This window comes from Pseudophryne corroboree, chromosome 10, assembly GCF_028390025.1.
Source record: "Pseudophryne corroboree isolate aPseCor3 chromosome 10, aPseCor3.hap2, whole genome shotgun sequence".
Taxonomy (NCBI): Eukaryota; Metazoa; Chordata; class Amphibia; order Anura; family Myobatrachidae; genus Pseudophryne; species Pseudophryne corroboree.
Genome location: NC_086453.1, coordinates 314,170,455 through 314,197,959, shown reverse-complemented (window position 1 = coordinate 314,197,959; position 27,505 = coordinate 314,170,455). Strand labels below are relative to the sequence as shown.

The window sequence follows — 27,505 nt, the reverse complement described above, 5'->3', positions numbered from 1 at the left end:
TTCGGTTGCAAAACCAATACAGAAGGCACCTAGGTGTTTATCTATCTGGTTGGAGTGAGTGCCGGCTGTCCACATCTATATATATATATATATATAATATAGAGCATAGTGGTTTTATATGTTCCAAAGCAAGGGACAGAGGTGTCTAGTGAGTTTTGAATCCTGTAGCTGCCATCCAGGCTGTTGGAGTATTCCAAGTGGCCAGTATACAGTAGACGCAAATGTAATACAGATTGAGTATCCCTTATCCAAAATGCTTGGGACCAGAAGTATTTTGGATATCGGATTTATCCGTATTTTGGAATAATTGCATCCCATAATGAGATATCATGGCGATGGGACCAAAGTCTAAGCACAGAATGCATTTATGTTTCATATACACCTTATACACACAGCCTGAAGGTAATTCTAGACAATATTTTTAACAACTGTGTGCATTAAACAAAGTGTGTGTACATTCACACAATTCATTTATATTTCATATACACCTTGGGGGTCATTCCGAGTTGTTCGCTCGCAAGCTGTTTTTAGCAGCTTTACACACGCTAAGCCGCCGCCTACTGGGAGTGAATCTTAGCATCTTAAAATTGCGAACGAAAGATTCTCAAAATTGCGATTACACACCTCTTAGCAGTTTCTGAGTAGCTTCAACCTTACTCGGCATCTGCGATCAGTTCAGTGCTTGTCGTTCCTGGTTTGACGTCATAAACACACCCAGCGTTCGCCCAGACACTCCTCCGTTTCTCCAGCCACTCCCGCGTTTTTCCCAGAACCGGTAGCGTTTTTCCGCACACACCCATAAAATGGCCAGTTTCCGCCCAGTAACACCCACTTCCTGTCAATCACACTACGATCACCAGAACGATGAAAAAGCCGTGAGTAAAATTCCTAACTGCATAGCAAATTTACTTGGCGCAGTCGCACTGCGGACATTGCGCATGCGCACTAAGCAGAAAATCGCTGCGATGCGAAGAAATTTACCGAGCGAACAACTCGGAATGACCCCCCTTATACACACAGCCTGAAGGTCATTTAATACAAAATTTTGAATAACTTTGTGTATTAAACAAAGTTTGTGTACATTGAGCCATCATCAAACAAAGATTTCACTATCTCAGTCTCACTCGAAAAATTCCGTATTTCAGAATATTCTGTATTTCGGAATATTTGGATATGGGATACTCAACCTGTATAAAAAAAAAAACAATGTTACTGGAAAACATGTTCCATTGTTTGTCCAAGTCTCAAACAGGGCTTCACCCCTTCAGTATAGTTTAAGGGGTCTATTCAATGCATGTTGGATCCGCTCCGACGGAGTGGATCTGACAATGCAGTATTCAATTTGCGGCCAAATCCGACTGGTTTTGCCCGTTTTCGACAGTGTCAATCCGACTTTTTTTAAAGTTGGATTGACATTGTCGAAAACGGGACTAAAATCTGTTGGATTTGGCCGCAAATCCGACAAAAATCCGCAGTTAATTCGCCGATCCACGTGTTTTCAGGCAAGTCGGAAAAACGGCAGCCTCATTAAATAGGTTGAATCATGATTCGATCTAAACAAGTCGGAAACTGACGTCTTTTCAACTAGACAGCAGTTCCGACTTTAATTGAATAGACCCCTTAGACTGTGTACAGAGAAGGCCTGCAGAAGGAATTTAAATGAATGATCTCCTGTGTTAATAGTGTTTACATGTACAGTTAAGTAGTCTCAAAGGCAACCTGCACATCATAGCTGTAACAATGTTAGCCGTCTGAAAACGTTGAGTCCTAATATGAACTTTTTATCATTTAGTAATGAGGGGGTGGTGGAGACACATAAATTTCCTTTGTATATAACTAATACCCCTTTCACACTGCCAATGACGGATCCCACCCGGGAATTGGAATCGGGTCCTTCCCGGTTGGGATCCGGGCGGGTTGCCATAGCAGCGGGGGGGGGGGGGGGGGGGGGGGCGGAGTCGGCGGCGGAGGTGCAGGTGGCACTGGGAGATGAGATCATCTCCTCGCCACCTCTCCCTGTGTAGTAAACGGGTCACGGGACGCATCGTCCCGGGAGCCCATTTATGCAGCCACTGACCCGGTATTCAACCCGGGTACAACACTGCTTTTTTCCCGGGTTGAATTGAAGGGTCAGGCGACCCGTGATTTCAGCTATGCCCGTTTCACACCGCACGCCGATACTGGGTTACTTGTGCGGTGTGAAAGGGGTATAGTATAACTATTATTTTTGTTGGTCAGTTTAGTAGGAGTAAAAGAAATATTGTAGCACCCAACTTGATAACATTTTTATTAATGAAAAGTAATGCTAAGAGTGAATTATAACACAATTGCTTTGTTTTATATAGCATGGGTTTCTGTCTTAAGGTGCATACACACTGGGCGTTTTTTGCACAGCCTGTATGCACATCGATGATCGTGAACATCGCTGGCAGGAAAATAGCTCAATGCAGACACACTGAGTGATTTTCCCTGTGCCAGCGATGTTCACGGGAGGGTGAAGCACTTTCCACTGTAGGAGTCTGTGGAAAGTGGTTCACTCGGCTGGTAAAACAGCCCAATGGACGGCGGTGGCCAGCGAAGATGTGGGAGCGTGCATCAGCGATCACCGCTCATCACCTACCCATACACACTGGCCGAGTTTGAGCTCAAAGTAGCTCAAAATGCCAAAAAGTGAGCTCAAAATCGCCCAATGTGTATGGGCCTTTAGGGTCCTTCATTATTTTACAGTATTATTACAGTAAAACATTTCTAATTGAAATGTTTCTATGCATATAGGACCTTATCCAGACCCAGACGCAGCCGCGCGTCTGTACGCAGCGGCTGCATTCAGAGAGTCTGCGCACGTGCAGCGGCCACAGCGGTCACCTCATCACATCGCGGGGTGGCGCCACACACATTCTGGGCGGCCATGCCCTGTGCTGGACAGCTCCCCAGCATGTGAGTAGATGGACGCAGATCTTGCTGTGGATGCAAAGTTCTGCGTCCATCTCTGAGTAACCCCCATAGTACATTACTGACCGTATTCACCAGTGCAAAGTACCAAGCACCTATATTTTACCTGTTCAAAAGAAAAGTGACGCAGACATACAATACACATTGTTACAGCTGTGCCATTGTACTGTGCATGCCTTCTAGTGTTCTGATTTCATTCCCTCTACTAAGCGGTGTACAGTATATAACACTGCTCCAGGTCAGGCTGTGACAGCCATACACAGGAAAGTGGAAATGTGTTAGTAAATGAGAGAGAACACAAACATAAGGAATGAACCTTTAAACACTGGCACTATGTGTCACGTCATCACACGCTGCCTTATCATGCACAGAGAAGAGGTGTGTAGCCGTGGTATTAACTGTCAGTGGGAGGACCTTGGTGCCTGAAAGACTGCTTCCAGCCGTATAGACAGGGGGGGATAAGTGAATGGTGGAAGCTGTTGTTGTGGGTTCTCCATAGCAACAGGAGAATAATACATAATGTGCTCTGCAACTGCCAGCTGCAAACAAACAACGTAGCATGCGTCTTCCTGCACATCAGGACAGTGATGAGAGGGGAAAGCTAAAGTCCATTGCCAGTACATTGCAGTTCTATCATGTGGTCCTGGAGTGAGGTTATGTCCTGGAATGTGGTAAGTCACCTTTTACAGTTCCACCTTATACTTGTTAATAAGGTCATTTGGCCACATAATGTAAACGTGGTATTTTATCTTTGTTTGTAATAGCCATAGAACTCTATAGTCTTATCAAGTAGCCCTATTATACAGGGATATTCAGGGCCCAGCCTCATGCACACCTGTTTCTCCAATATATTGTGCCATAGAGGAGAGGCACATGTGGGAATGATCCCTCCTGGAAAGCTATATGACGCCAACATTTAGCTTTCTATGCCAGGGATAAAGTACCAGCCAATCAGCTCCCAACTGTCATTTTTTCAAACACAGCCTGTTACATGACAGTTAGGAGCTGATTGCCTGGTATTTTATCTCCATTATTTTTATCTCTCTCCAAGGCTTAGTAAATAGACCCCATAGTTTCTGTTCTTGTGCTGTTTGCTGAAGTGATTAAAGTTTATCAAGGGTTCTGCAAGCAAAATATACAGCAGTTATATGCTGATTTCATTCTGTTATCTATATAGTTATATTGTTCTATTGAGCTTGTGGTTTGTTTGGCTATTTATATAATCTAAGGGGGGAATTCAGTTGTTTTTGCGCACCCTCTCGTGCCTGATTTCCCATCAAACATGACGTCACGATATCCAATTGTTTTATTTTCTGCACATGAGCGTTTAGTGGTTAAACCCATGTAAACTATTGGGCACCCTGCCGAAAATGCAGGGCGGGCTTTTTACACATTTCTGCTTGCCACCTCAGGAGGGTGCAAGCAAAAGTAATGGCCACCCGGTGCATTTGCCCCCGGTCGGCACACCAATGGAATAGCTCCATCGGGCGCCAGGTGCCCAAAAAACTATTGACTATCCGGGTATGGGTCGTTGAGTCGACCCAACTTAGGTCCACACTCATTAGGTCGACCACTTAAGGTCAACATTGCCATTAGGCCGACATGGGCGTACTAGGTCGACAGGTCAAAAGGGTCGACATGAGTATCATGCCACGATGAGAACATTTCAGCTCCTCTCAACACAAAAACAAAAAAAATCAGCTACAGTACAGTTGGCTGTCTGTGACATCTCCCTAATTGTTTTCTATAATGACCTTCATAACAAATTACGTTCCGATGACGTCACCTTTGCTATTTCGCAAGATAGGCAAAACAAAAGGGTTCAGCTCATGTTGATATCTGCCTAATGCAGTGTAAATTACAGATCACTTATTAATACCCCTTTTCCACTAGTTCAAAAAACACGGGTAAATGTACGGGGGCGCGCATTTACCCGTGTTTTTTGCTAGTGGAAAAGGGTCCCCCTGCAAAAACCCGGTTCAAGTGACCCGTGAATCCTACCCGGGTAACTACCTGGGTAGGACACGGGAATGATTCGGGTAAGTTTGTAGTGTAAACGGAAGCCATGTCGATGCGACACCGCTCCCGTTTACACTTTATGGAAGGGCGGCGCTGGGAGATCATGTGATCTCTCAGCGCCGCCCCTGGCGCGTCACTAGCAGCGTCACCAACCTGGCAATATGCCGGGTTGGTGAGCGCAGTGGGAAAGGGAGCTAAGCACGGGCCGCAGCCGGGTAGCACCCGTGTCAGGCTCCCGGCTGCGACCCGTGCTCAGTAGTGGAAAAGGGGTATTACTTGCCTTGTCAGGGCAGGATCGGATGGGGTGAGTTTAACATGGGGTCAGTGGGGCAAATACAGCTGAAAGCATTTGCACTCGCTGTGCTGGGGGGAGCAGCCAAACAATATTAAAACCACTTAACTGGCATGGTCAGATCACATTCCACTGTGCTGCCCCACTGTGTCCCCCAGTTTTTGACAAGGAGTTCCGGTCTGCAGATGTGCATAATATAATATTTAAATATAAAAAAAAAAACTTTTTAAACTACATTGAATAAAACATTTTTTTTAAAACAATGTTATGAACGGTTTTGAAGCGAAAAATTGTCAGTTAAATGGTTTTAAACTGCTTTTTTTTCCTGGCTGCTATTGCTTCAGGCATACATGAGAGGTAGTACTAGGAAAGGTAGCCGTTACTGTTATCATTAATAACTTGCAGCTAACAGTTACCGGCAGCTCAGTGTTTTTAGTATATTACACTTATTTTTTTTTTCTTTTGTACATTTGCAACATACTCAATTATTTAAACCCCTCTCCCTTGGCATCTTTCACATAGTACATTTACACATTTCAGCAGTTTTAATACTTTGGGACAGAATCTGAATTGTGGGCAAAGCAAAACAAAAGCAAGTAACTGTGCGCCTTGGTAAAACCATGCGGCACTGCAGGTGGGCAGATATAACGTGCAGAGAGATGTAGATTTGGAAGGGGCGTGTCCAAACTCACATCTAAATTGCTTGGTAAACATAGAGCTCTCCAGCATTTGTTCACTACGTGCAGATGTATTTACCCTGCATGCAAAAACAATGGGGTAATGGCTAGCATTACTTCCTCACAGCACTGAGGTCATGGGTTCAATTCCCACCATGGCCCTAGCTGTGTGGAGTTTGTATATTCTCCCCATACGTGTGTGAGTTTCCTCCAGGTACTCCGGTTTCCTCCCACAATCCAAAAATATACTGGTAGGTTATTTGGTTTCCGACAAAAATTATCCCCAGAATGTACATGGGCCAAATAGTTCTTATCTATCATCAAATTCTGTGTTTATAAATTACTTACTTTTTCGTTTTGCCCCCAACTCAGAATTTGCCCCTTTGAGTGCAAGTACTTATTACGCATGATTTCTCCTGGAGAACAACATACAGTATGTACTAGTACTATTGGAGGGGATTGATTGCAGGGACTGGTTATGGAACTTTATTGTACAATTTGTTGTGATCAGCTACTGGGTTATTCAGCACATTGCCTTACCGTGCATGTTACACGCATTCTGCAGGGTGGGGAGAGAAAGTTGATGAAGTTAATGTGATTGACGCTTCTCTGTCTTCTATAAGCATCCATGAGGGAGGGATCTGACTGATTCAGAGTTATACACTATTCTATTAATGTTGTTATTACTGCTCGGCGCGTGCGTCCCGATGCCTCTGCGATTGCACTAACTAAATACCTTTTTTCCACCAAAGTCCCAGGATTTGGAACACTGGGGGTCATTCCGAGTTGTTCGCTCTGTATTTTTTTCTCGCAACAGAGCGATTAGTCGCTAATGCGCATGCGCAATGCCCGCAGTGCGACTGCGCCAAGTAAATTTGCTATGCAGTTAGGTATTTTACTCACGGCATTACGAGGTTTTTTCTTCGTTCTGGTGATCGTAATGTGATTGACAGGAAGTGGGTGTTTCTGGGCGGAAACAGGCCAATTTATGGGTGTGTGCGAAAAAACGCTACCGTTTCTGGGAAAAACGCGGGAGTGGCTGGAGAAACGGAGGAGTGTCTGGGCGAACGCTGGGTGTGTTTGTGACGTCAAACCAGGAACGACAAGCACTGAACTGATCGCAGATGCCGAGTAAGTGTGGAGCTACTCAGAAACTGCTAAGAAGTGTCTATTCGCAATTTTGCTAATCTTTCGTTCGCAATTTTGATAAGCTAAGATTCACTCCCAGTAGGCGGCGGCTTAGCGTGTGCAAAGCTGCTAAAAGCAGCTTGCGAGCGAACAACTCGGAATGAGGGCCACTGTTCCAAGCCAGATTAGACCTGGAACTTGCACCTTTCCCACTGCGGCGCTGACCTGGGATATTCCTGGGCTGGTGCCATTTAAACTGCACATAGATGCATTCTCTTGAGGCCAGCGCTTGGAGATGACATCATCTCCAAGTGATGGGAAATCCAGAACACTGGGATGTGGCCTTGGTCCTGTTAGGCCACGCCCCTAATTGAAGTCGCCCCACGTCACGCTGGGGTAAAGCACAGCACTCTGGCAGCTGCTGGACTGCCCCCAGCCTCCGGCGTGCACTTTCACCCGGCATCGCTGCTCTCTGCGCAGCATGGCAGACAGCATGCCACGTGTCCCACAATTTCCCAACCGCACGCGGGACACTGCAGTTCGGGAGGAATGAGCTCTCCACATGCCATAAACAGGTCCTGGGTCAGATGACCCGGGTTACGCATTTACACTGCCCTTTAACCCGCCCGGGTTGGATTCCCGAGTAACTGGACCCGTTTTTTTTTAGGGGGGACAGTTTTCCAGTGAACAAAAACAGTTTTTTCAAGGCAGTGGAACAAGGGTATACATCAGATCAGTGGTTTGCAGAAAAGACATTATTGATATGTGTGTAAGTCAGCGTTTAGTTTCCCTTCGTGGAGAGGACCTTTCCCATAAGCCCCTGGGTCCATGTCACAGACTATTTGGAATATTAACCTGTGGCGAGCGGAGCGGACCGAGACACAGAGCCCGAAACTAAATAACCTCAAACGAACGGAGAAAACATTTAGGTGCTGTAAGGGCGGAAGTTAGCTACTGCCCTCTCGTTATGTCACTTCCAGGTCCTGATCACGAAGGGAACATAGACACAACCGTCACTGTATTGCCTAGCACTGAACTTTGTGCTTTATAGATAAAGTTATTGACATGCAGTATTACTGAGGCTGTTTCTTTGCTTCTGGCGCAATGTCTAAATAAATATGGACAGTACAGTAGCTACATGATTTATGTCTGTATTTCACGTGAGATTACATTCAATTCTTAATTGTGTATATGCAAATAGCACACAAAGAAAGGTTGGTTTGAAGCTAAAAGCCATGACCTTTTGGGTAAAAGGAATTCCCTTATTTGTACTATCTCTACCCCTCATTATACAGGCTCACTTGCCATGTGATGTGTCCATTGTCACTGCAGTAGCAGCACAATAGCCAGCAGGACACTGTACACGTGGAATTCCTTCCTCCACAGCAACCTCTGCACAAGCTGGTTTCTTGGCCACCTTGTTTTCACATGTTAATTACGTGAGATTATATTGCATTCTTCATTTTGTGTACATCATTAGCACCAAACGAAAGCTCAGTGTGAAGCTGATGAGAATAGCGGCCTTTTCTCCCACACACAGAACTTTAGGTAAAACAATGTTCTCTCTGCTTCGCGCTTTCTTTATCCCGCGTCATTAATGTTAATCTTTCACGTTAATAGGACTGTCTTGTACAATAAGGGGCTGATTGGGGCACAAAGTGGCTGTATTTGCAGGAAGATTACCTAATTTACTGCCTTATGCTAATGTGTGCTCCCATAGGGCTAACAATAGGCTTCAAGCGGGAAGCCGCTCCGCTCACTGTTCTTCCGCCCACAGCCGCATCCACATGGTAGGTGCAAGAGACCTGTCAGAAGCGGGCTTCCCTTGGCTCAATTTGGTAAACCTCGCTATTTGTGGCTGTATAAGGAGCTGCATTAGACTCTATGCCCACAAAGCAATTTGAGCATTTGGCACATGTTTTTCTTGGATCCATTGCGGTCTTCTGCGTCCCAGGAAAAGGCCTGCCATGTTGGCTCAGAAAGCATGGCACAGAGGGCGTAAGCCTGACAGTATAGCTCCCACAGGGACTGGTGCAGAGTTTAAGGCAAGTTGGCTATAATTGAACTAATTGCACAAATTTGCATGTGTGCCACTTCTATCCTAACCACTCCTGGTTACGTAGTCATTATCAGAGAGTACCTTCACCAGCTTAGTGACTGGTCAGGTTGTAGCCAGGCCTAACTCCACATAGCCGGCTGTACCGGCTTCATCTATGGAAGAGTGCCTTGTTGCAACCCAGTTCCGCTCCATCACTCACAGTTTGCTTACAGCTGAACCGCCATGGTTGCATACCTTCCTACAGAGAAGGTCATAAATGAATCTAATGTATGGGATAGTAATTACTGTACATATTGGCCCTCATTCCGAGTTGTTCGCTCGCAAGCTGCTTTTAGCAGCATTGCACACGCTAGGCCGCCGCCTACTGGGAGTGAATCTTAGCATAGTAAAATTGCGAACGAAAGATTAGCAGAATTGCGAATAGACACTTCTTAGCAGTTTCTGAGTAGCTCCAGACTTACTCGGCAACTGCGATCAGTTCAGTCAGTTTCGTTCCTGGTTTGACGTCACAAACACTCCCAGCGTTCGCCCAGACACTCCCCCGTTTCTTCAGACACTCCCGCGTTTTTCCCAGAAACGGCAGCGTTTTCTCACACACACCCATAAAACGGCCAGTTTCCGCCCAGAAACACCCACTTCATGTCAATCACATTACGATCACCAGAACGAAGAAAAAACCTCGTAATGCCGTGAGTAAAATTCCTAACTGCATAGCAAATTTACTTGGTGCAGTCGCAGTGCGAACATTGCGCTTGCGCAATTAGCGGAAAATCGCTGCGATGCGAAGAAAATTACCGAGCGAACAACTCGGAATGACCACCATTGTTTCATTGAGAATTCCTGATACCCATTGGAGGTGTATGAGTTATATTCCTGCACCGAAATTCACCAATCTACTACCTCCAGGCAATTCTATTGGTGATAACGTGCTGAGGATTCAGTATGATATCCCGGCGGTCAGGAGACCAATGCCGGAATCTCAGCAGCGGCGCATTGACTCCCCTTGTGGCCTCGCTGCACTTCCAACTCTTCAGGCCTGGTGGCTTGCTTCGCTCGCCACACTATTGTATTCCCCCTCAGTTGGTGGCGTGGACCCTCCAACTGAGGGGGATTACCGAGCCTTTGTCGGGATTCCGACCGTCGGTGTTTCCTCAGCTGTCGGGATTCCGGCGTCAATCTCCTGACCGTCGGGAAATTAACAGCATCCCTGTTCTGAGATTCATTTCTTAATATAGGTAATGGGTACCGGGCAGTTTATTGCCATAAAAAATGTGTCAGGATTGTTACCTACATCTTAAATTGGTCACAATGCAGAACAAAGAAGAAAAAAGTGGAGTTGCTATGGCTACAAAAGTTGCAATTCCCCTCACTTTGAGGTAACTTCTGTGCATAACATAGTAACCGTTAGAGGTGCCCTGGTGCAATGATGAGACACTTCTGTACAATATTTTCAGAGCATTGGCAGTTGGGAGATCTAGCACATTACTGTGGATGTAACATGCATTCTTCAGTGCAAAGAGTGAATCCATATATATTTACCCTCTTCCAGGTAACAGAAATGGAACCACCTTGCGGCAGGAGTTTCATGCAAATGTTGTGTGAGAAGTACAGCCCGGAAAACTTCCCATACAGAAGGGGTCCTGGTGCCGGAGTGCACGTTCCCCCTGGACCACAGGTGTCACCAATGAAAGGTAACTAGCACCCCAGTAGCTAATAGGCGATGTTACTTTATCCTAACTGTTGTACTACGTCACAAGCGCATACAGCCCATTGGCCTTTCCTTTCGCTGCTTGGTGCCCCTAGCCTCAGTGTTCCTGTGGCTTTCAGTGCAGTCACCCACTGGCGTCACATATTGCGCCAGTTGCTGCTATTACAGCATTTTAGATTTAGCTCCACTTTATAATTTCAAGTTTGTGCAGCATTACTATAGCAACACCAAAGAATGTAATGTTTTTATATATATATACACGCAGAGGTGTAGCCCGTATACAGGATCCACACCTGCCACAGCTCGAGGCTTTACATTATTAATGACCTTAATCGCAGACACTTACCCAGTTAGCTCATACTCCTGTACTAGCGTACTAGCAAGGCATTTTATTTATATATATATATATATATATATATATATATATATATAATTCCACATATATCGGCACTCAATAAATCACAGACAAATACCTAGGTGCTGCAGTCCATTCACATATGCAGTGAACATGTAAATCCCAAAGAAAAAGGACGGCACTCACAGGATTTTGCAAAGCGTGTATTCTCCAACGATAAATTCTCTTTAAGATTCCATCAATGTTTCGGTGTTAGTACACCGTCATCAGGATGCATATAAACAAAAGAAGTGACAAACATAACACACAGAGTGACTTGCCCAGCTTCTAAAGGCACCAAGCACCAAACGACCCCACCGTGTGTGAGCGCTGGGACGGCAGCCGGCGAGGCGCGACGCACCCCTGTGACGTCACCATCCGGCGCACCACCGTGACGTCGCGCCGTTGCTAAGGCAACAAGACGTAGCTCCGTCAGTTGCCAGGACGCAACACGCGTCACTGCCCTTCCGAACCCGGTTATGCTGCCCCAACTGCTCCATCACCAGCGCCCACAAGCGAACTGTATTAAAAGAAACACCAAAGTGAACAGCACAGACAAGGGGTTAAAAACACACTGTAAAACAGTGTGTAGGTTGGACTGTAGAGCCCGGAACAAGAATACAGGAAACTATAAGACAACCAGTATACCAAATATAAATCATATATGAGCAAAATTCTTAAAAAATAACATAATAAAGATAAAGATAAACCAGTTAAGATAAACTATTCCAGCAGATTTTCTCATTAAGGCCCTTCGGAGCCACAGTGTCCAAACGGATGATCCATCTTGCTTCCATAATTAATAATTTCTCTATCGTCCTAGTGGATGCTGGGGTTCCTGAAAGGACCATGGGGAATAGCGGCTCCGCAGGAGACAGGGCACAAAAGTAAAGCTTTCCGATCAGGTGGTGTGCACTGGCTCCTCCCCCTATGACCCTCCTCCAAGCCAGTTAGATTTTTGTGCCCGGCCGAGAAGGGTGCAATCTAGGTGGCTCTCCTAAAGAGCTGCTTAGAAAAGTTTAGCTTAGGTTTTTTATTTTACAGTGAGTCCTGCTGGCAACAGGATCACTGCAACGAGGGACTTAGGGGAGAAGAAGTGAACTCACCTGCGTGCAGGATGGATTGGCTTCTTGGCTACTGGACATCAGCTCCAGAGGGACGATCACAGGTACAGCCTGGATGGTCACCGGAGCCTTGCCGCCGGCCCCCTTGCAGATGCTGAAATAAGAAGAGGTCCAGAATCGGCGGCAGAAGACTCCTCAGTCTTCTAAAGGTAGCGCACAGCACTGCAGCTGTGCGCCATTTTCCTCTCAGCACACTTCACACGGCAGTCACTGAGGGTGCAGGGCGCTGGGAGGGGGGCGCCCTGGGAGGCAAATGAAAACCTATTTTGGCTAAAAATACCTCACATATAGCCTCCGGAGGCTATATGGAGATATTTAACCCCTGCCAGAATCCGTTAAGAGCGGGAGACGAGGCCGCCGAAAAAGGGGCGGGGCCTATCTCCTCAGCACACAGCGCCATTTTCCCTCACAGAAAGGCTGGAGGGAAGGCTCCCAGGCTCTCCCCTGCACTGCACTACAGAAACAGGGTTAAAACAGAGAGGGGGGGCACTAATTTGGCGTTAGAAATATATAAAAAAGATGCTATAAGGGAAAACACTTATATAAGGTTGTCCCTATATAATTATAGCGTTTTTGGTGTGTGCTGGCAAACTCTCCCTCTGTCTCTCCAAAGGGCTAGTGGGTCCTGTCCTCTATCAGAGCATTCCCTGTGTGTGTGCTGTGTGTCGGTACGTGTGTGTCGACATGTAGGAGGACGATGTTGGTGAGGAGGCGGAGCAATTGCCTGTAATGGTGATGTCACTCTCTAGGGAGTCGACACCGGAATGGATGGCTTATTTAGGGAATTACGTGATAATGTCAACACGCTGCAAGGTCGGTTGACGACATGAGACGGCCGACAAACAATTAGTACCGGTCCAGACGTCTCAAAAACACCGTCAGGGGTTTTAAAACGCCCGTTTACTTTAGTCGGTCGACACAGACACAGACAGGGACACTGAATCCAGTGTCGACGGTGAATAAACAAACGTATTCCTTATTAGGGCCACACGTTAAAGGCAATGAAGGAGGTGTTACATATTTCTGATACTACAAGTACCACAAAAGAGGGTATTATGTGGGATGTGAAAAAACTACCATAGTTTTTCCTGAATCAGATAAATTAAATAAAGTGTGTGATGATGCGTGGGTTCCCCCCGATAGAAAATTATGGGCGGTATACCCTTTCCCGCCAGAAGTTAGGGCGCGTTGGGAAACACCCCTTAGGGTGGATAAGGCGCTCACACGCTTATCAAAACAAGTGGCGGTACCGTCTATAGATAGGGCCGTCCTCAAGGACCAGCTGACAGGAGGCTGGAAAATATCATAAAAAGTATATACACACATACTGGTGTTATACTGCGACCAGCGATCGCCTCAGCCTGGATGTGCAGAGCTGGGGTGGCTTGGTCGGATTCCCTGACTAAAAATATTGATACCCTTGACAGGGACAGTATTTTATTGACTATAGAGCATTTAAAGGATGCATTTCTATATATGCGAGATGCACAGAGGGATATTTGCACTCTGGCATCAAGAGTAAATGCGATGTCCATAACTGCCAGAAGATGTTATGGACACGACAGGGGTCAGGTGATGCAGATTCCAAACGGCACAAAGGTGTATTGCCGTATAAAGGAAGAGGAGTTATTTGGGGTCGGTCCATCGGACCTGGTGGCCACGGCAACTGCTGGAAAATCCACCGTTTTTACCCTAAGTCACATCTCTGCAGAAAAAGACACCGTCTTTTCAGTCTCAGTCCTTTCGTCCCTATAAGATCATATCTGCCCAGGGATAGAGGAAAGGGAAGAAGACTGCAGCAGGCAGCCCATTCCCAGGAACAGAAGCGTTCCACCGCTTCTGACAAGTTCTCAGCATGGCGCTGAGACCGTACAGGACCCCTGGATCCTACAAGTAGTATCCCAGGGGTACAGATTGGAATGTCGAGACGTTTCCCCTTCGCAGGCTCCTGAAGTCTGCTTTACCAAGGTCTCCCTCCGACAAGGAGGCAGTATGGGAAAAAATTCACAAGCTGTATTCCCAGCAGGTGATAATTAAATTACCCCTCCTACTACAAGAAAAGGGGTATTATTCCACACTATATTGTGGTACTGAAGCCAGAAGGCTAGGTGAGACTTATTCTAAATCTAAAAATTTTTTGAACACTTACAAAGGTTCAAATCAAGATGGAGTCACTCAGAGCAGTGATAACGAACAGGAACAAGGGGACTATATAGTGTCCCGGGACATCAGGGATGCTTACCTCTATGTCCCAAATTTGCCCTTCTCACTAAGGGTACCTCAGGTTCGTGGTGCAGAACTGTCACTATCAGTTTCAGACGCTGCCGTTTGGATTGTCCACGGCACCCCGGGTCTTTACTAAGGTAATGGCCGAAATGATGATTCTTCTTCGAAGAAAAGGCGTCTTAATTATCCCTTACTTGGACGATCTCCTGATAAGGGCATAGTCCAGGGAACAGTTGGAGGTAGGAGTAGCACTATCTCGGATACTGCTACAACAGCACGGGTGGATTCTAAATATTCCAAAATCGCAGCTGATCCCGACGACACGTCTGCTGTGCCTAGGGATGATTCTGGACACAGTCCAGAAAAAGGTGTTTCTCCCGAAAGAGAAAGCCAGGGAGTTATCCGAGCTAGTCAGGAACCTCCTAAAAACAGTGCATCATTGCACAAGGGTCCTGGTAGAAAATGGTGGCTTCCTACGAAGCAATTCCATTCGGCAGATTTCACGCAAGAACTTTTCAGTGGGATCTGCTGGACAAATGGTCCGGATCGCATCTTCAGATGCATCAGCGGATAACCCTATATCCAAGGACAAGGGTGTCTCTCCTGTGGTGGTTATAGAGTGCTCATCTTCTAGAGGGCCGCAGATTCGGCATTCAGGATTGGATGCTGGTGACCACGGAGCCCAGCCCGAGAGGCTGGGGAGCAGTCACACAAGGAAAAAATTTCCAGGGAGTGTGATCAAGTCTGGAGACTTTTCTCCACATAAATATACTGGAGCTAAGGGTAAATTTATAATGCTCTAAGCTTAGCAAGACCTCTGCTTCAAGGTCAGCCGGTATTGATCCAGTGGGAAAAACATCACGGCAGTCGCCCACGTAAACAGACAGGGCGACACAAGAAGCAGGAGGGCAATGGCAAAAACTGCAAGGACTTTTCGCTGGGCGGAAAATCATGTGATAGCACTGTCAGCAGTGTTTCATCCCGGGAATGGAAACTGGGAAGCAGACTTCCTCAGCAGGCACGACCTCCACCCGGGAGAGTGGAAACTTCATCGGGAAGTTTTTTCCACATGATTGTAAACCGTTGGGAAATACCAAAGGTGGACATGATGGCGTCCCGTCTGAACAAAAAACGGGACAGGTATTGCGCCAGGTCAAGAGACCCTCAGGCAATAGCTGTGGACGTTCTGGTAACACCGTGGGTGTACCAGTCGGTGTATGTGTTCCCTCCTCTGCTTCTCATACCTAAGGTGCTGAGAATTATAAGACGTAGAGGAGTAAGAACTATACTCATGGCTCCGGATTGGCCAAGAAGGACTTGGTACCCGGAACTTCAAGAGATGTTTACAGAGGTCTTATGGCCTCTGCCGCTAAGAAGGGACTTGCTTCAGCAAGTACCATGTCTGTTCCAAGACTTACCGCAGCTGCGTTTGTTGGCATGGCGGTGGAACGCCGGATCCTAAGGGAAAAAGGCATTCCGGAAGAGGTCATTCCTACCCTGGTCAAAGCCAGAAAGGAGGTGACCGCACAACATTATCACCACATGTGGCGAAAATATGTTGCGTGGTGTGAGGCCAGGAAGGCCCCACAAAGAAATTTCAACTCGGTCGATTCCTGCATTTCCTGCAAACAGGAGTGTCTATGGGCCTCAAATTGGGGTCCATTAAGGTTCAAATTTCGGCCCTGTCAATTTTCTTCCAGAAAGAATTGGCTTCAGTTCCTGAAGTCCAGAACTTTGTCAAGGGAGTATTGCATATACAACCCTCTTTTGTGCCTCCAGTGGCACTGTGGGATCTCAACGTAGTTCTGGGATTCTTCAAATCACATTGGTTTAAAACCAGTCAAATCTGTGGATTTGAAGCATCTCACATGAAAAGTGACCATGTTCTTGGCCCTGGCCTGGACCAGGCGAGTGTCAAATTGGTGGTTTTTTTCTCAAAAAAGCCCATATTTGTTTGTCCATTCGGACAGGGCAGAGCTGCGGACTCGTCCCCAGTTCTCTCCCTAAGGTGGTGTCAGTGTTTCACCTGAACCAGCTTATTGTGGTGCCTTGCACCTACTAGGGACTTGGAGGACTCCAAGTTGCTAGATGTTGTCAGGGCCCTGAAAATATAGGTTCCAGGACGGCTGGAGTCAGGAAAACTGACTTGCTGTTATCCTGTATGCACCCAACAAACTGGGTGCTCTTGCTTTTAAGCAGACTATTGCTAGTTGGATGTGTAATACAATTCAGCTTGCACATTCTGTGGCAGGCCTGCCACAGCCAAAATATGTAAATGCCCATTCCACAAGGAAGGTGGGCTCATCTTGGGCGGCTGCCCGAGGGGTCTCGGCTTTACAACTTTGCCGAGCGGTTATTTTGTCAGGGGCAAACACGTTTGTAAAATCCTACAAATTTGATACCCTGGCTAAGGAGGACCTGGAGTTCTCTCATTCGGTGCTGCAGAGTCATCCGCACTCTCCCGCCCGTTTGGGAGCTTTGGTATAATCCCCATGGTCCTTTCAGGAACCCCAGCATCCACTAGGACGATAGAGAAAATAAGAATTTACTTACCGATAATTCTATTTCTCGGAGTCCGTAGTGGATGCTGGGCGCCCATCCCAAGTGCGGATTATCTGCAATACTTGTACATAGTTACAAAAATCGGGTTATTATTGTTGTGAGCCATCTTTTCCGAGGCTCCGCTGTTATCATACTGTTAACTGGGTTTAGATCACAAGTTGTACGGTGTGATTGGTGTGGCTGGTATGAGTCTTACCCGGGATTCAAAATTCCTCCCTTATTGTGTACGCTCGTCCGGGCACAGTACCTAACTGGCTTGGAGGAGGGTCATAGGGGGAGGAGCCAGTGCACACCACCTGATCGGAAAGCTTTACTTTTGTGCCCTGTCTCCTGCGGAGCCGCTATTCCCCATGGTCCTTTCAGGAACCCCAGCATCCACTACGGACTCCGAGAAATAGAATTATCGGTAAGTAAATTCTTATTTTCTGATTCCTGTCACCCCCACGTCTCAATTCTGGTAGGTGATCGATGATCATGTATCTCAAACTAGCAAGGCTGTGTCTCCTATCAGCAAAGTGTTGTGCCACAGGTTGTTCACTTTTGCCCGACGCAAGTGCAGCTCGAATTGCTGATCTGTGTTGATTGGCACGTTCCTTAAAGGGACGGATCGTTTTGCCCACATAGTAATAACCACACGGACATCTGATGAAGTACACCACATGCGTAGTTGAACAGGTTACTGCATGTTTGATGGGAATGTACTTCCCGCTGTGTGGATGTCTAAATGCGTCCCAGTGTCAAGGTGGTTACAAGTAGCACAATGTATACACTTATAACATCCAGCCTTACGAGTAGTAAGAAAAAGGGGGGTTGTGCGTCTAAAGTCAGTGATATCAGTCCGTACCACAATATCTCGGATGTTTCTCCCCCTCCGATGGCATGCCATAGGTACCACTGACTTAAACCCGCGCAAATCAGTGTCGGTACTCACAATTGGCCACAGAGCTTTAGTAGCTTGTTGTGTAATATTGCTGCTAGTGGTATAGGTCGAGGCCCACAAGATTTTATCTGCGCCTTTGTTTTTACACTTCTTGTTGGCAAGCAGGGTTTCACGTGGAATGGCAAGAACCTTACTTTTTTGTTGTATTAATAACTTCTCAGGATATCCACGGTTTAGGAACTTCAAGACCATTTCCTCAAGTTGAGCCTCCAACAGATCTCTGTTGTTGTTAATTCTGGCTACCCGAAGCATCTGAGAATATGGTAAACCAGACTTGAGTGCAATAGCGTGGTGACTTGAGAACCTTAATAAAGTATTTCTGTCCGTTGGTTTTGAATAGACAGAGGACAACAACAACAACAGAGATCTGTTGGAGGCTCAACTTGAGGAAATGGTCTTGAAGTTCCTAAACCGTGGATATCCTGAGAAGTTATTAATGCAACAAAAAAGTAAGGTTCTTGCCATTCCACATGAAACCCTGCTTGCCAACAAGAAGTGTAAAAACAAAGGCGCAGATAAAATCTTGTGGGCCTCGACCTATACCACTAGCAGCAATATTACACAACAAGCTACTAAAGCTCTGTGGCCAATTGTGAGTACCGACACTGATTTGCGTGGGTTTAAGTCAGTGGTACCTATGGCATGCCATCGGAGGGGGAGAAACATCCGAGATATTGTGGTACGGACTGATATCACTGACTTTAGACGCACAACCCCCCGTTTTCTTACTACTCGTAAGGCTGGATGTTATAAGTGTATACATTGTGCTACTTGTAACCACCTTGACACTGGGACGGCATTTAGACATCCACACAGCGGGAAGTACATTCCCATCAAACATGCAGTAACCTGTTCAACTACGCATGTGGTGTACTTCATCAGATGTCTGTGTGGTTATTACTATGTGGGCAAAACGATCCGTCCCTTTAAGGAACGTGCCAATCAACACAGATCAGCAATTCGAGCTGCACTTGCGTCGGGCAAAAGTGAACAACTGGTGGCACAACACTTTGCTGATAGGAGACACAGCCTTGCTAGTTTGAGATACATGATCATCGATCACCTACCAGAACTGAGACGAGGGGGTGATAGGAACCAGAAATTATTAGTTATGGAAGCAAGATGGATCATCCGTTTGGACACTGTGGCTCCGAAGGGCCTTAATGAGAAGATCTGCTGGAATAGTTTATCTTAACTGGTTTATCTTTATCTTTATTATGTTATTTTTTAAGAATTTTGTTCATATATGGTTTATATTTGGTATACTGGTTGTCTTATAGTTTCCTGTATTCTTGTTCCGGCTTCTACAGTCCAACCTACACACTGTTTTACAGTGTGTTTTTAACCCCTTGTCTGTGCTGTTCACTTTGGTGTTTCTTTTAATACAGTTCGCTTGTGGGCGCTGGTGATGGAGCAGTTGGGGCAGCATAACCGGGTTCGGAAGGGCAGTGACGCGTGTTGCGTCCTGGCAACTGACGGAGCCGCGTCTTGTTGCTCTTAGCAACGGCGCGACGTCACGGTGGTGCGCCGGATGGTGACGTCACAGGGGTGCGTCGCGCCTCGCCGGCTGCCGTCCCAGCGCTCACACACGGTGTGGTCGTTTGGTGCTTGGTGCCTTTATAAGCTGGGTAAGTCACTCTGTGTGTTATGTTTGTCACTTCTTTTGTTTATATGCATCCTGATGACGGTGTACTAACACCAAAACGTTGATGGAATCTTAAAGAGAATTTATCATTGGAGAATACACGCTTTGCAAAATCCTGTGAGTGCCGTCCTTTTTCTTTGGGATTTATATATATATATATATATATATAGCCACATGCATGTGAATGTAATACAATAAACATATCAACATATTACAATTATTCAATTATGACATTATTAGTATGATTAAGTGCATTTCACCCTCTTGTTGTTGTGCTGTTTGTATTATAAACCTTTTTGCTGCCGCTACACAACCTTGTGACTGGACTGTAACACACCACTTAATATAGTCAATGCAACAATGAAATGCCCAGCAAACCCATTTGTACAGTTAATAAATACAAAAATAAGGGCCAGTATTTTCTAGAGCCAATATTTGAGTGGCCAGCAGATGTCAGTGTTGTGCAAGTCACACAAAGACATTACTCGTGTATTGAGATATATATTATATTATGTAGGATGTCAGACACTCTTCAGTATAAGCTGAAGGGTCGGTGAAGGTTCATTTGTTTGGGACTGGCACCCATAACGGTGTTGAATGATGTGTGCCTAGCCTTTGCGCAGACTGAAGTTTTGGAATGTTCTTTGTGGTGTGCCTCCTTCTACCGACCGTTGCTACCGAGACCCCTATACTTGATTTTCAATAGTTCAGTTAGATCTGGCATGGTACCGAAGGATTGGCGTATAGCGGAGGTAGTGCCATTATTTAAAAAGGGATCCAAAAATCATCCGGGTAACTAGGCCGATTAGTTTGACAGCTATAGTGGGGAAAATATTGGAAGGAATTCTAAGGGACGGCATACAGGAATATCTGCAGACCACTAAGATTATTAGCAAGAACCAGCATGGGTTTGTGAGGGACAGATCATGTCAAACTAACTTAGTTAATTTCTACGAGGAATTGAGCGAGAATCTTGACCAAGGAAAAGCAGTGGATGTGGTCTACTTAGATTTTGCAAAAGCCTTCGATACAATGCCTCACAGGAGATTAATCATCAAATTAAAAGAGCTTGGCCTTGGAAAAACTGTTTGTACACGGATAAGTAACTGGCTGGAAAACAGGGTACAGCGAGTAGCGGTCAACGGGAAGTCCTCAAGCTGGACTCCAGTAGTCAGCGGAATACCACAGGGGTCTGTACTCGGGCCACTACTGTTCAACATATTTATCAGTGACGAAGAAATAGGCCTGGAAAGCACAGTGTCAATCTGCAGATGAATAGATGTAGAGTCTCTGCAGAATGATCTATCTAAACTTGAACTCTGGGCGTCTAAATGGAGAATGAGGTTCAATATAGAAAAATGCAAGGTTATGCATTTCGGGACTAAAAACAGACTTGCATCCTACATATTAAACAGAGGAAAGTCTAGGCGTAACAGTTTTGGAAAAGGATTTGGGGGTACTCATTGATAATAAACGTAATAACCGTATACAATGTCAAAGCGCAGTAAAGAAGGCAAGTAAGGTGTTAGCGTGCATAAAACGGGGAATTGAGACAAGGGACGAGGATGTAATTCTGCCGCTGTACAAATCATTGGTACGTCCTCACCTGGAATATTGTGTTCAGTTTTGGGCACCACAGTATAAAAAAGATATCGGTGAGCTCGAAAGGGTTCAAATGCGAGCTACTAAATTGATTAAAGGCTAGAGGGACTGGATTACGAGGAAAGGCTTACCAGGTTGAACATGTATACACTGGAAAAGAGGCGTCTAAGAGGAGACATTATTAATGTCTTGAAATATGTAAAGGGACGCTACAAAGAGGAATTATTTATTAGAAGAACTCTGTTTAGGACACGCGGGCACTCGCTGAGGCTGGAGGAGAGAAAATTCCACACGCAACGGAGGAAAGGGTTCTTCACTGTTAGTTAGGGCAATAAGGATTTGGAATTCCCTGCCAGGGAAGGTGGTAATGGTGGACACAATGCATTTAAAATGGGATTGGATACATTTCTGATTGAAAAGGATATCCAAGGTTACAACATTTAAAATATTGAAGTTGTTAATCCGGGTGTAACATGATTTGCAGTTGTGAACTAGCCATAAAACATTCTTCAGCAGGTACATTAAAATCAACTCAACTTAATACAAAATACAGGTTGAACGCGATGGATATTTTGCCTCTTTTCAACCTCGAATACAGGTTGAGTATCCCTTATCCAAAATGCTTGGGACCAGAGGTATTTTGGATATGGGATTTTTCCGTATTTTGGAATAATTGCATACCATAATGAGATATCATGGTGATGGGACCTAAATATAAGCACAGAATGCATTTATGTTACATACACACCTTATACACACAGCCTGAAGGTAATTTTAGCCAATATTTTTTATAACTTTGTGCATTAAACAAAGTGTGTCTACATTCACACAATTCATTTATGTTTCATATACACCTTATACACACAGCCTGAAGGTCATTTAATACAATATTTTTAATAACTGTGTGTATTAAACAAAGTTTGTGTACATTGAGCCATCAGAAAACAAAGGTTTCACTATCTCACTCTCACTCAAAAAAGTCCGTATTTCGGAATATTCCGTATTTCGGAATATATGGATATGGGATACTCAACCTGTACTATGTTACTCTGTTACCAATGGCTGCAGCCACCTGTATATGTGTGTGTGTGTATATATATATATATATATATATATATGTCACTTGACTGAGACTCACAGTGTGGCCCGTGTTGTAGTCAGGAACTAGAGGCAGATAATCATAATAACCTGACACCATGGTTTTAGGGAAGGACTTGTGTAGTGCTGGAGGTAAGGAGTTACACTCTGCCTCCTGAGCTGAGCAGGGGAGAGCCAGCCAGAGGATGTGACGTATACAGTATGGATGTATCGTCAGGCGGGTAGCAATTGATTTACCGACGGTCATAATCCCTACGGTCAAAATACCGACATTCATTATACCGACATTTGAAATGCCGACATGACAAAATGCTGACATGCGTTTTAAGGATTTTTTGCCCCAAAACAGGCTTGTTCATACTTTACCATCCCAGTGGACCTGGAGGGGGAATATAATAATGCCCGAAGCATGTGGACCTACGTCCACATTGACATACCCCCCCCCAAAGAAACTCATATCGGTATTTTGAACATGTCGGCATTTTGAACATGTCAGCATAGTGAATATTGGTATATTGACCAGGTCGGTATTGTGACTGTCGGTCAATGGCTGTCGGGATTATCACCGTCGGTATTGTGTCCGTTGGTAAATCGTACTAAGCCCAGTTAGGAAAGTGTCACTGGCTTTTGGGATGGATTCAGGGATGGATACAGCTGCTGCGCCAAACTATGCTAATACTGCGTAAATCTCTGAATTCGCCCCTTTGTTCCATGGTAGTGAAATCATCACATTGGTTGTTGTTGTTATTATTATTATTATTATTACTGTACATTTTATTTATAAGGCGCCACAAGTGTTTCACAGCGCCGTACAAAGGACAGTACAGAGAGACAAAACTCAGCATAACAGTAAATAAATAACAAAAATAGAGTGCAGGTAACAAAGAGCACCACAATTCTCAAAACATAATACAGCTTAGATGTAAGTAGTGAGGGAGTAATCATTGTACTACTTGGGGCTGGCGGCCATAGATAGAGATGAGCCTTTACCAGCAGGAGAAAAAGCAGGTAAAGATGGTTGCTGAGTGAAATGTGTCGAGAAGAGGGTTTAGACAAGAGGAAAGAGGGCCCTGCTCTGAAGAGCCAGTGTAGATTTGGTCGTAGGGGAGTGGCAGATGTGGAGCGGAAGATGAGCCTAGCTGCGGAGTTGAGGACAGATTGGAGGGGAGCGAGGTGGGAGAAATTGTTAGAGCGATTGTATAAAAAGCATGTTTCTCTAGCATCCATAAGGGATATTGGGGAGACTTAGTACAATGGGGTATAGACAGGGTCCAAAGGAGCCAGTGCACTTTAAATTTCATCACTGTGTGTGCTGGCTCCTCTCCTCTATGCCCCCTCCCACGGGCAGCTTAGAAAAAGTGCCCTCAGGAGAGGATGCACATCTCTGCAGCTCCAGAGAGTTTTCTTCAATTTCTTTTAAACTTTTATTGTTTTCGGTATGCTGTTTGGGCAAAGGCATACCTGCACCGTGGGAGTTGGGGGAGGGGATGGTCGCCGGCCTTGCGAGGTGCAGAGCCGCTTCCCCGCTGCAGGACCACTGCCCTGAGAGATTTTTGTTCCGCGGTGCACTGCACCTTGTCTGTCGCAATCGCAGTACGCCGCACACCCCTAACATATGCCTGAAGGTGACGTCGGGGGTGAGTACAAGCCGGGAATCCCGCTAGGGGGGGTAACCCGGCTCAAAGGGCGGCTGAACGCGGGCGCGGCATATGGACCCTCCTGGGGGTGACCCGCTAGAGCCCCCCGTGTGAACTGGCTCAAGATGGCTTAAACTAGCACTAGTGTGATATTTTTAAGCATGATAGGAGACTTTGCCAGTATTAAAATCACTGTAGCTCCGGCGCCATTGAGGGGAAGCGGAACTACCTCAGATCAGGACCAGAGGCATTTTGGCGCCTTCCTCTGCTTAATGCAGAAGCAAACAGCACACACAGTACTTCCTGACTCCCAAGACATGCTGAAAAACTGGTACAGGGTGTAGCAAAGGGGGGAGAGCCGCTATTGTACACGGTCTGTGTCCTCTACAGGACAGAAATTACTAGTGTTTCACTGTATTATAGTTAGCTGACAGCCTCACTGGGGCTGTGCAGCTAGGGGTGTGTTGGTGTCTTTCTCTGTGTGTCTCCTCTCACATACAGTAAGGGCAGGCTTGATCAGTATTACTGTCTGTGTGTATGTGTATGTCATTGTGATTACTGTAAACATGGGTAAACACAACCTCTGTAGTGTATGCCACACCAGATTCTCTCCTTTATCTACTGATTCTGTTTCATGTGAACAATGCAGCCAATCTTCACAGATCAGGAAAAATTACTTCACAGAAAGGGTAGTGGATAAGTGGAATAGCCTCCCATCAGAGGTGGTAGAGGCTGAGACTGTAGAGCAATTTAAACATGCTTGGAATAGGCATATGAATATCCTTAAAATTAATTAAGGTTCAAATAGCTTTGAGATTACCTAAAGGATAAAAAAAAGGGGCAGATTGGATGGGCCAAGTGGTTCTTATCTGCCGTCAAATTCTATGTTTCTATCAGTGAAGGGGCTGGGGGTGAGGGTCCAGAGCCCTCCTGGCTAGGGGCTCTTAAAACTATGATGTCTGATATGTCATCACAACTCACTGCTAATGTTCAGAAAACTCAGCTACAACAGACTGTTGCAGACTTAGCTGCTAGGGCAGATGTTACACAGCCCTCTATCTCTCATGCAGGTCCACAGAAGCGTGGTTTACCTGCCCTACTCTCTGATTCAGATGAGGATATACAGGAGGATGGGGACGACTTAGATCCCATTAGTGGGGATTCTGATTCTGCTCAGGGTATTGAACCCCTCATTCTGGCTATACGGGACGTGTTAAAGCTCCCTCTAGAGGACGCTGCATCACAGCAGTCATTTTTCTTTACACAAAATAAGCCTAATGTCACTTTCCCTGATTCTACAGAGTTGGATGACCTTTTCAAGTTGGCCTGGAAAAATCCAGACAAAATATTCTGTGTCAAAAAAGTTTTTGCGCACTTTCGCATTTGCTCCTGAAGGTAGGAAATTCTTCGAAGAACCCCCGGGGGTTGACGTATCAGTCTCTCGATTGTCCAAAAAGGTGGTGCTGCCTACCCCTTTACCATGAAGGCTCCTGGGGACAGATAGATAGAGACTACACTCAAATCTATTTCCATGGCAGCAGGTGTAACGCAGAGGCCAGTCATAGCATGTTGATGGATGACCCATGCCATTCATACGTGGGCTACTCAACTTTAGGTGGGCCTCTCCGGGGATATGCCTCTGGTCACTATGGTGACTCTCCTCAAGGACATTAAGGACACTAGACGTGTCCTGAGTGACTCGCTTAAGGAGATGGGGCATATTAATGCTAGGACTTCTGCCATGGCAGTGTTGGTGCGCAGGGCTTTGTGGTTGCGTCAGTGGATAGCGAACGCAGAATCAAAGTGCAGTGTGGAATCCCTCCCCTTTTCTGGGGAATGGCTCTTTGGGGTTGAGTTGGATACGTGGATTTGCAAAGTCACTGCTGGGAAATCCATGTTTCTTCCCTCTGAGGCCCCACCGGCTAGGCATTCCTACCAGGGGCCGAACAGATTTCGATCTAGGACCAGGGGTGCCTCCAATGCGAATAGAGGCACCAGGGGTAAGTCAGAAAGACCTGCCACCACCGGTTCTCAGGAACAGAGCACCAGTTCTGCTTCCACTAAGTCCTCAGCATGACGGTGCCCGCCCACCCACCCTGAGGAGATCTCGAGGTAGGAGCTCGACTGCATCACTTCAGCTGCATCTGGGAAGGCTCCTGCCAGGATACCTGGGTAAGGGAACTCCTTTCTCAGGGCTACAAGCTGGAGTTCGACGGTGCTCCTCCCCAACGATTTTTCAAATCAAACTTACCAGCTTTGGAGGATACGCAGGTTACGTTTCAACAGGCCATCCGAAAGTTGGTCCAGTCCCACGTCATTGTTCCAGTACCGATACCATAACGAGGCAGGGTTTTTTTGTGGTTCCAAAACCCAGAAGACTCAGTACGGCCCATTTTGAATCTAAAGTCCTTGAACCCTTACCTGAAGGTTTTCAAGATCAACATGGAATCCCTGAGGGCAGTGGTTGGGGGCCTGGAAGAACAGGAATTCCTGGTTTAATTGGATATCAATGACGCCTACCTTCATATTCCAATTTGGCCACCTCATCAGGCTTATCTGAGGTTTGACCTACTGGACGATCACTACCAGTTCCAGGCACTACCCTTTGGCCTGTCCACGGCTCCGAGGGTATTCACAAACGTGATGGCGGAGTTGATGCTCCAACTCCGAGTCCAGGGGGTCAATTTTGTCCCTTACCTAGATGATCTTCTAATAAAACCAAGATCCAGAGAGCTTTCATTGCTCCATATCGACCACACTATTCAACTTCTGTCACGTCATGGGTGGATTCTCAATCTACAGAAGTCCCACCTGCAGCCGACTCAGTGGCTCCTGTTCCTGGGGATGTTGCTGGATACGGTGGCCCAGATGGTGTTCCTCCCGGAGGACAAAGCGAGAACACTTCAGGAGATGGTCTGCGTTGTGCGCCGACCTACTCGAGTATCCATCCATCTTTGTATCAGATTGTTGGGGAAGGTGGTCGCCTCCTATGAGGCGATCCAATATGGGAGGTTCTATGCCAGAACATTTCAATTGGATCTCCTGAGCAAGTGGTCCGGATCACATCTGCAGATGCACCGGATGATTCGGCTGTCACCTTAGGCCAGGATTTCCCTCCTGTAGTGACTGCAGTCCTCCAACTTACTGGAAGGCCCAGAGTTTTGGGATTCAGGATTGAACCCTCCTCACGACGGATGTGAGTCTGCGAGGATGTGGTGCTGTCACCCAGCAGTGGCGTGCATCAATCGACAAGGAGGGACAAAAAGCAGAGCCTGCATGCGAGAAGTGTCAGAGATACTCCTCTGGGCGGAAAGGAATGCAAGAGCAATGTCAGCAATCTTCATTCCGGTTGTGGAAAACTGGGAAGCGGTCTTCCTGAGTCGTCACGATCTCCACCCGGGGGAGTGGGGTCTCCACCATCAGGTGTTCCAACAGATCATCC

At 46.1% G+C, this 27,505-nt stretch overlaps 1 protein-coding gene across 3 annotated transcripts in view; it reads left to right on the top strand.

Annotated features, from left to right (window-relative positions):
• TBCEL (tubulin folding cofactor E like) overlaps nucleotides 1-27,505 on the top strand; it is a 96,295-nt gene that overhangs the window by 14,348 nt on the left and 54,442 nt on the right. For 2 of the 3 annotated variants that reach the window (XM_063943498.1, XM_063943499.1), the window contains exon 2: nucleotides 10,677-10,818. In XM_063943498.1, the coding sequence (XP_063799568.1) occupies nucleotides 10,686-10,818 (133 nt within the window). In that variant the 5' untranslated portion in view covers nucleotides 10,677-10,685. Of the gene's footprint in view, nucleotides 1-3,424; nucleotides 3,624-10,676; nucleotides 10,819-27,505 lie in introns of those variants that run through there. The other variant, XM_063943497.1, reaches the window with a different exon arrangement.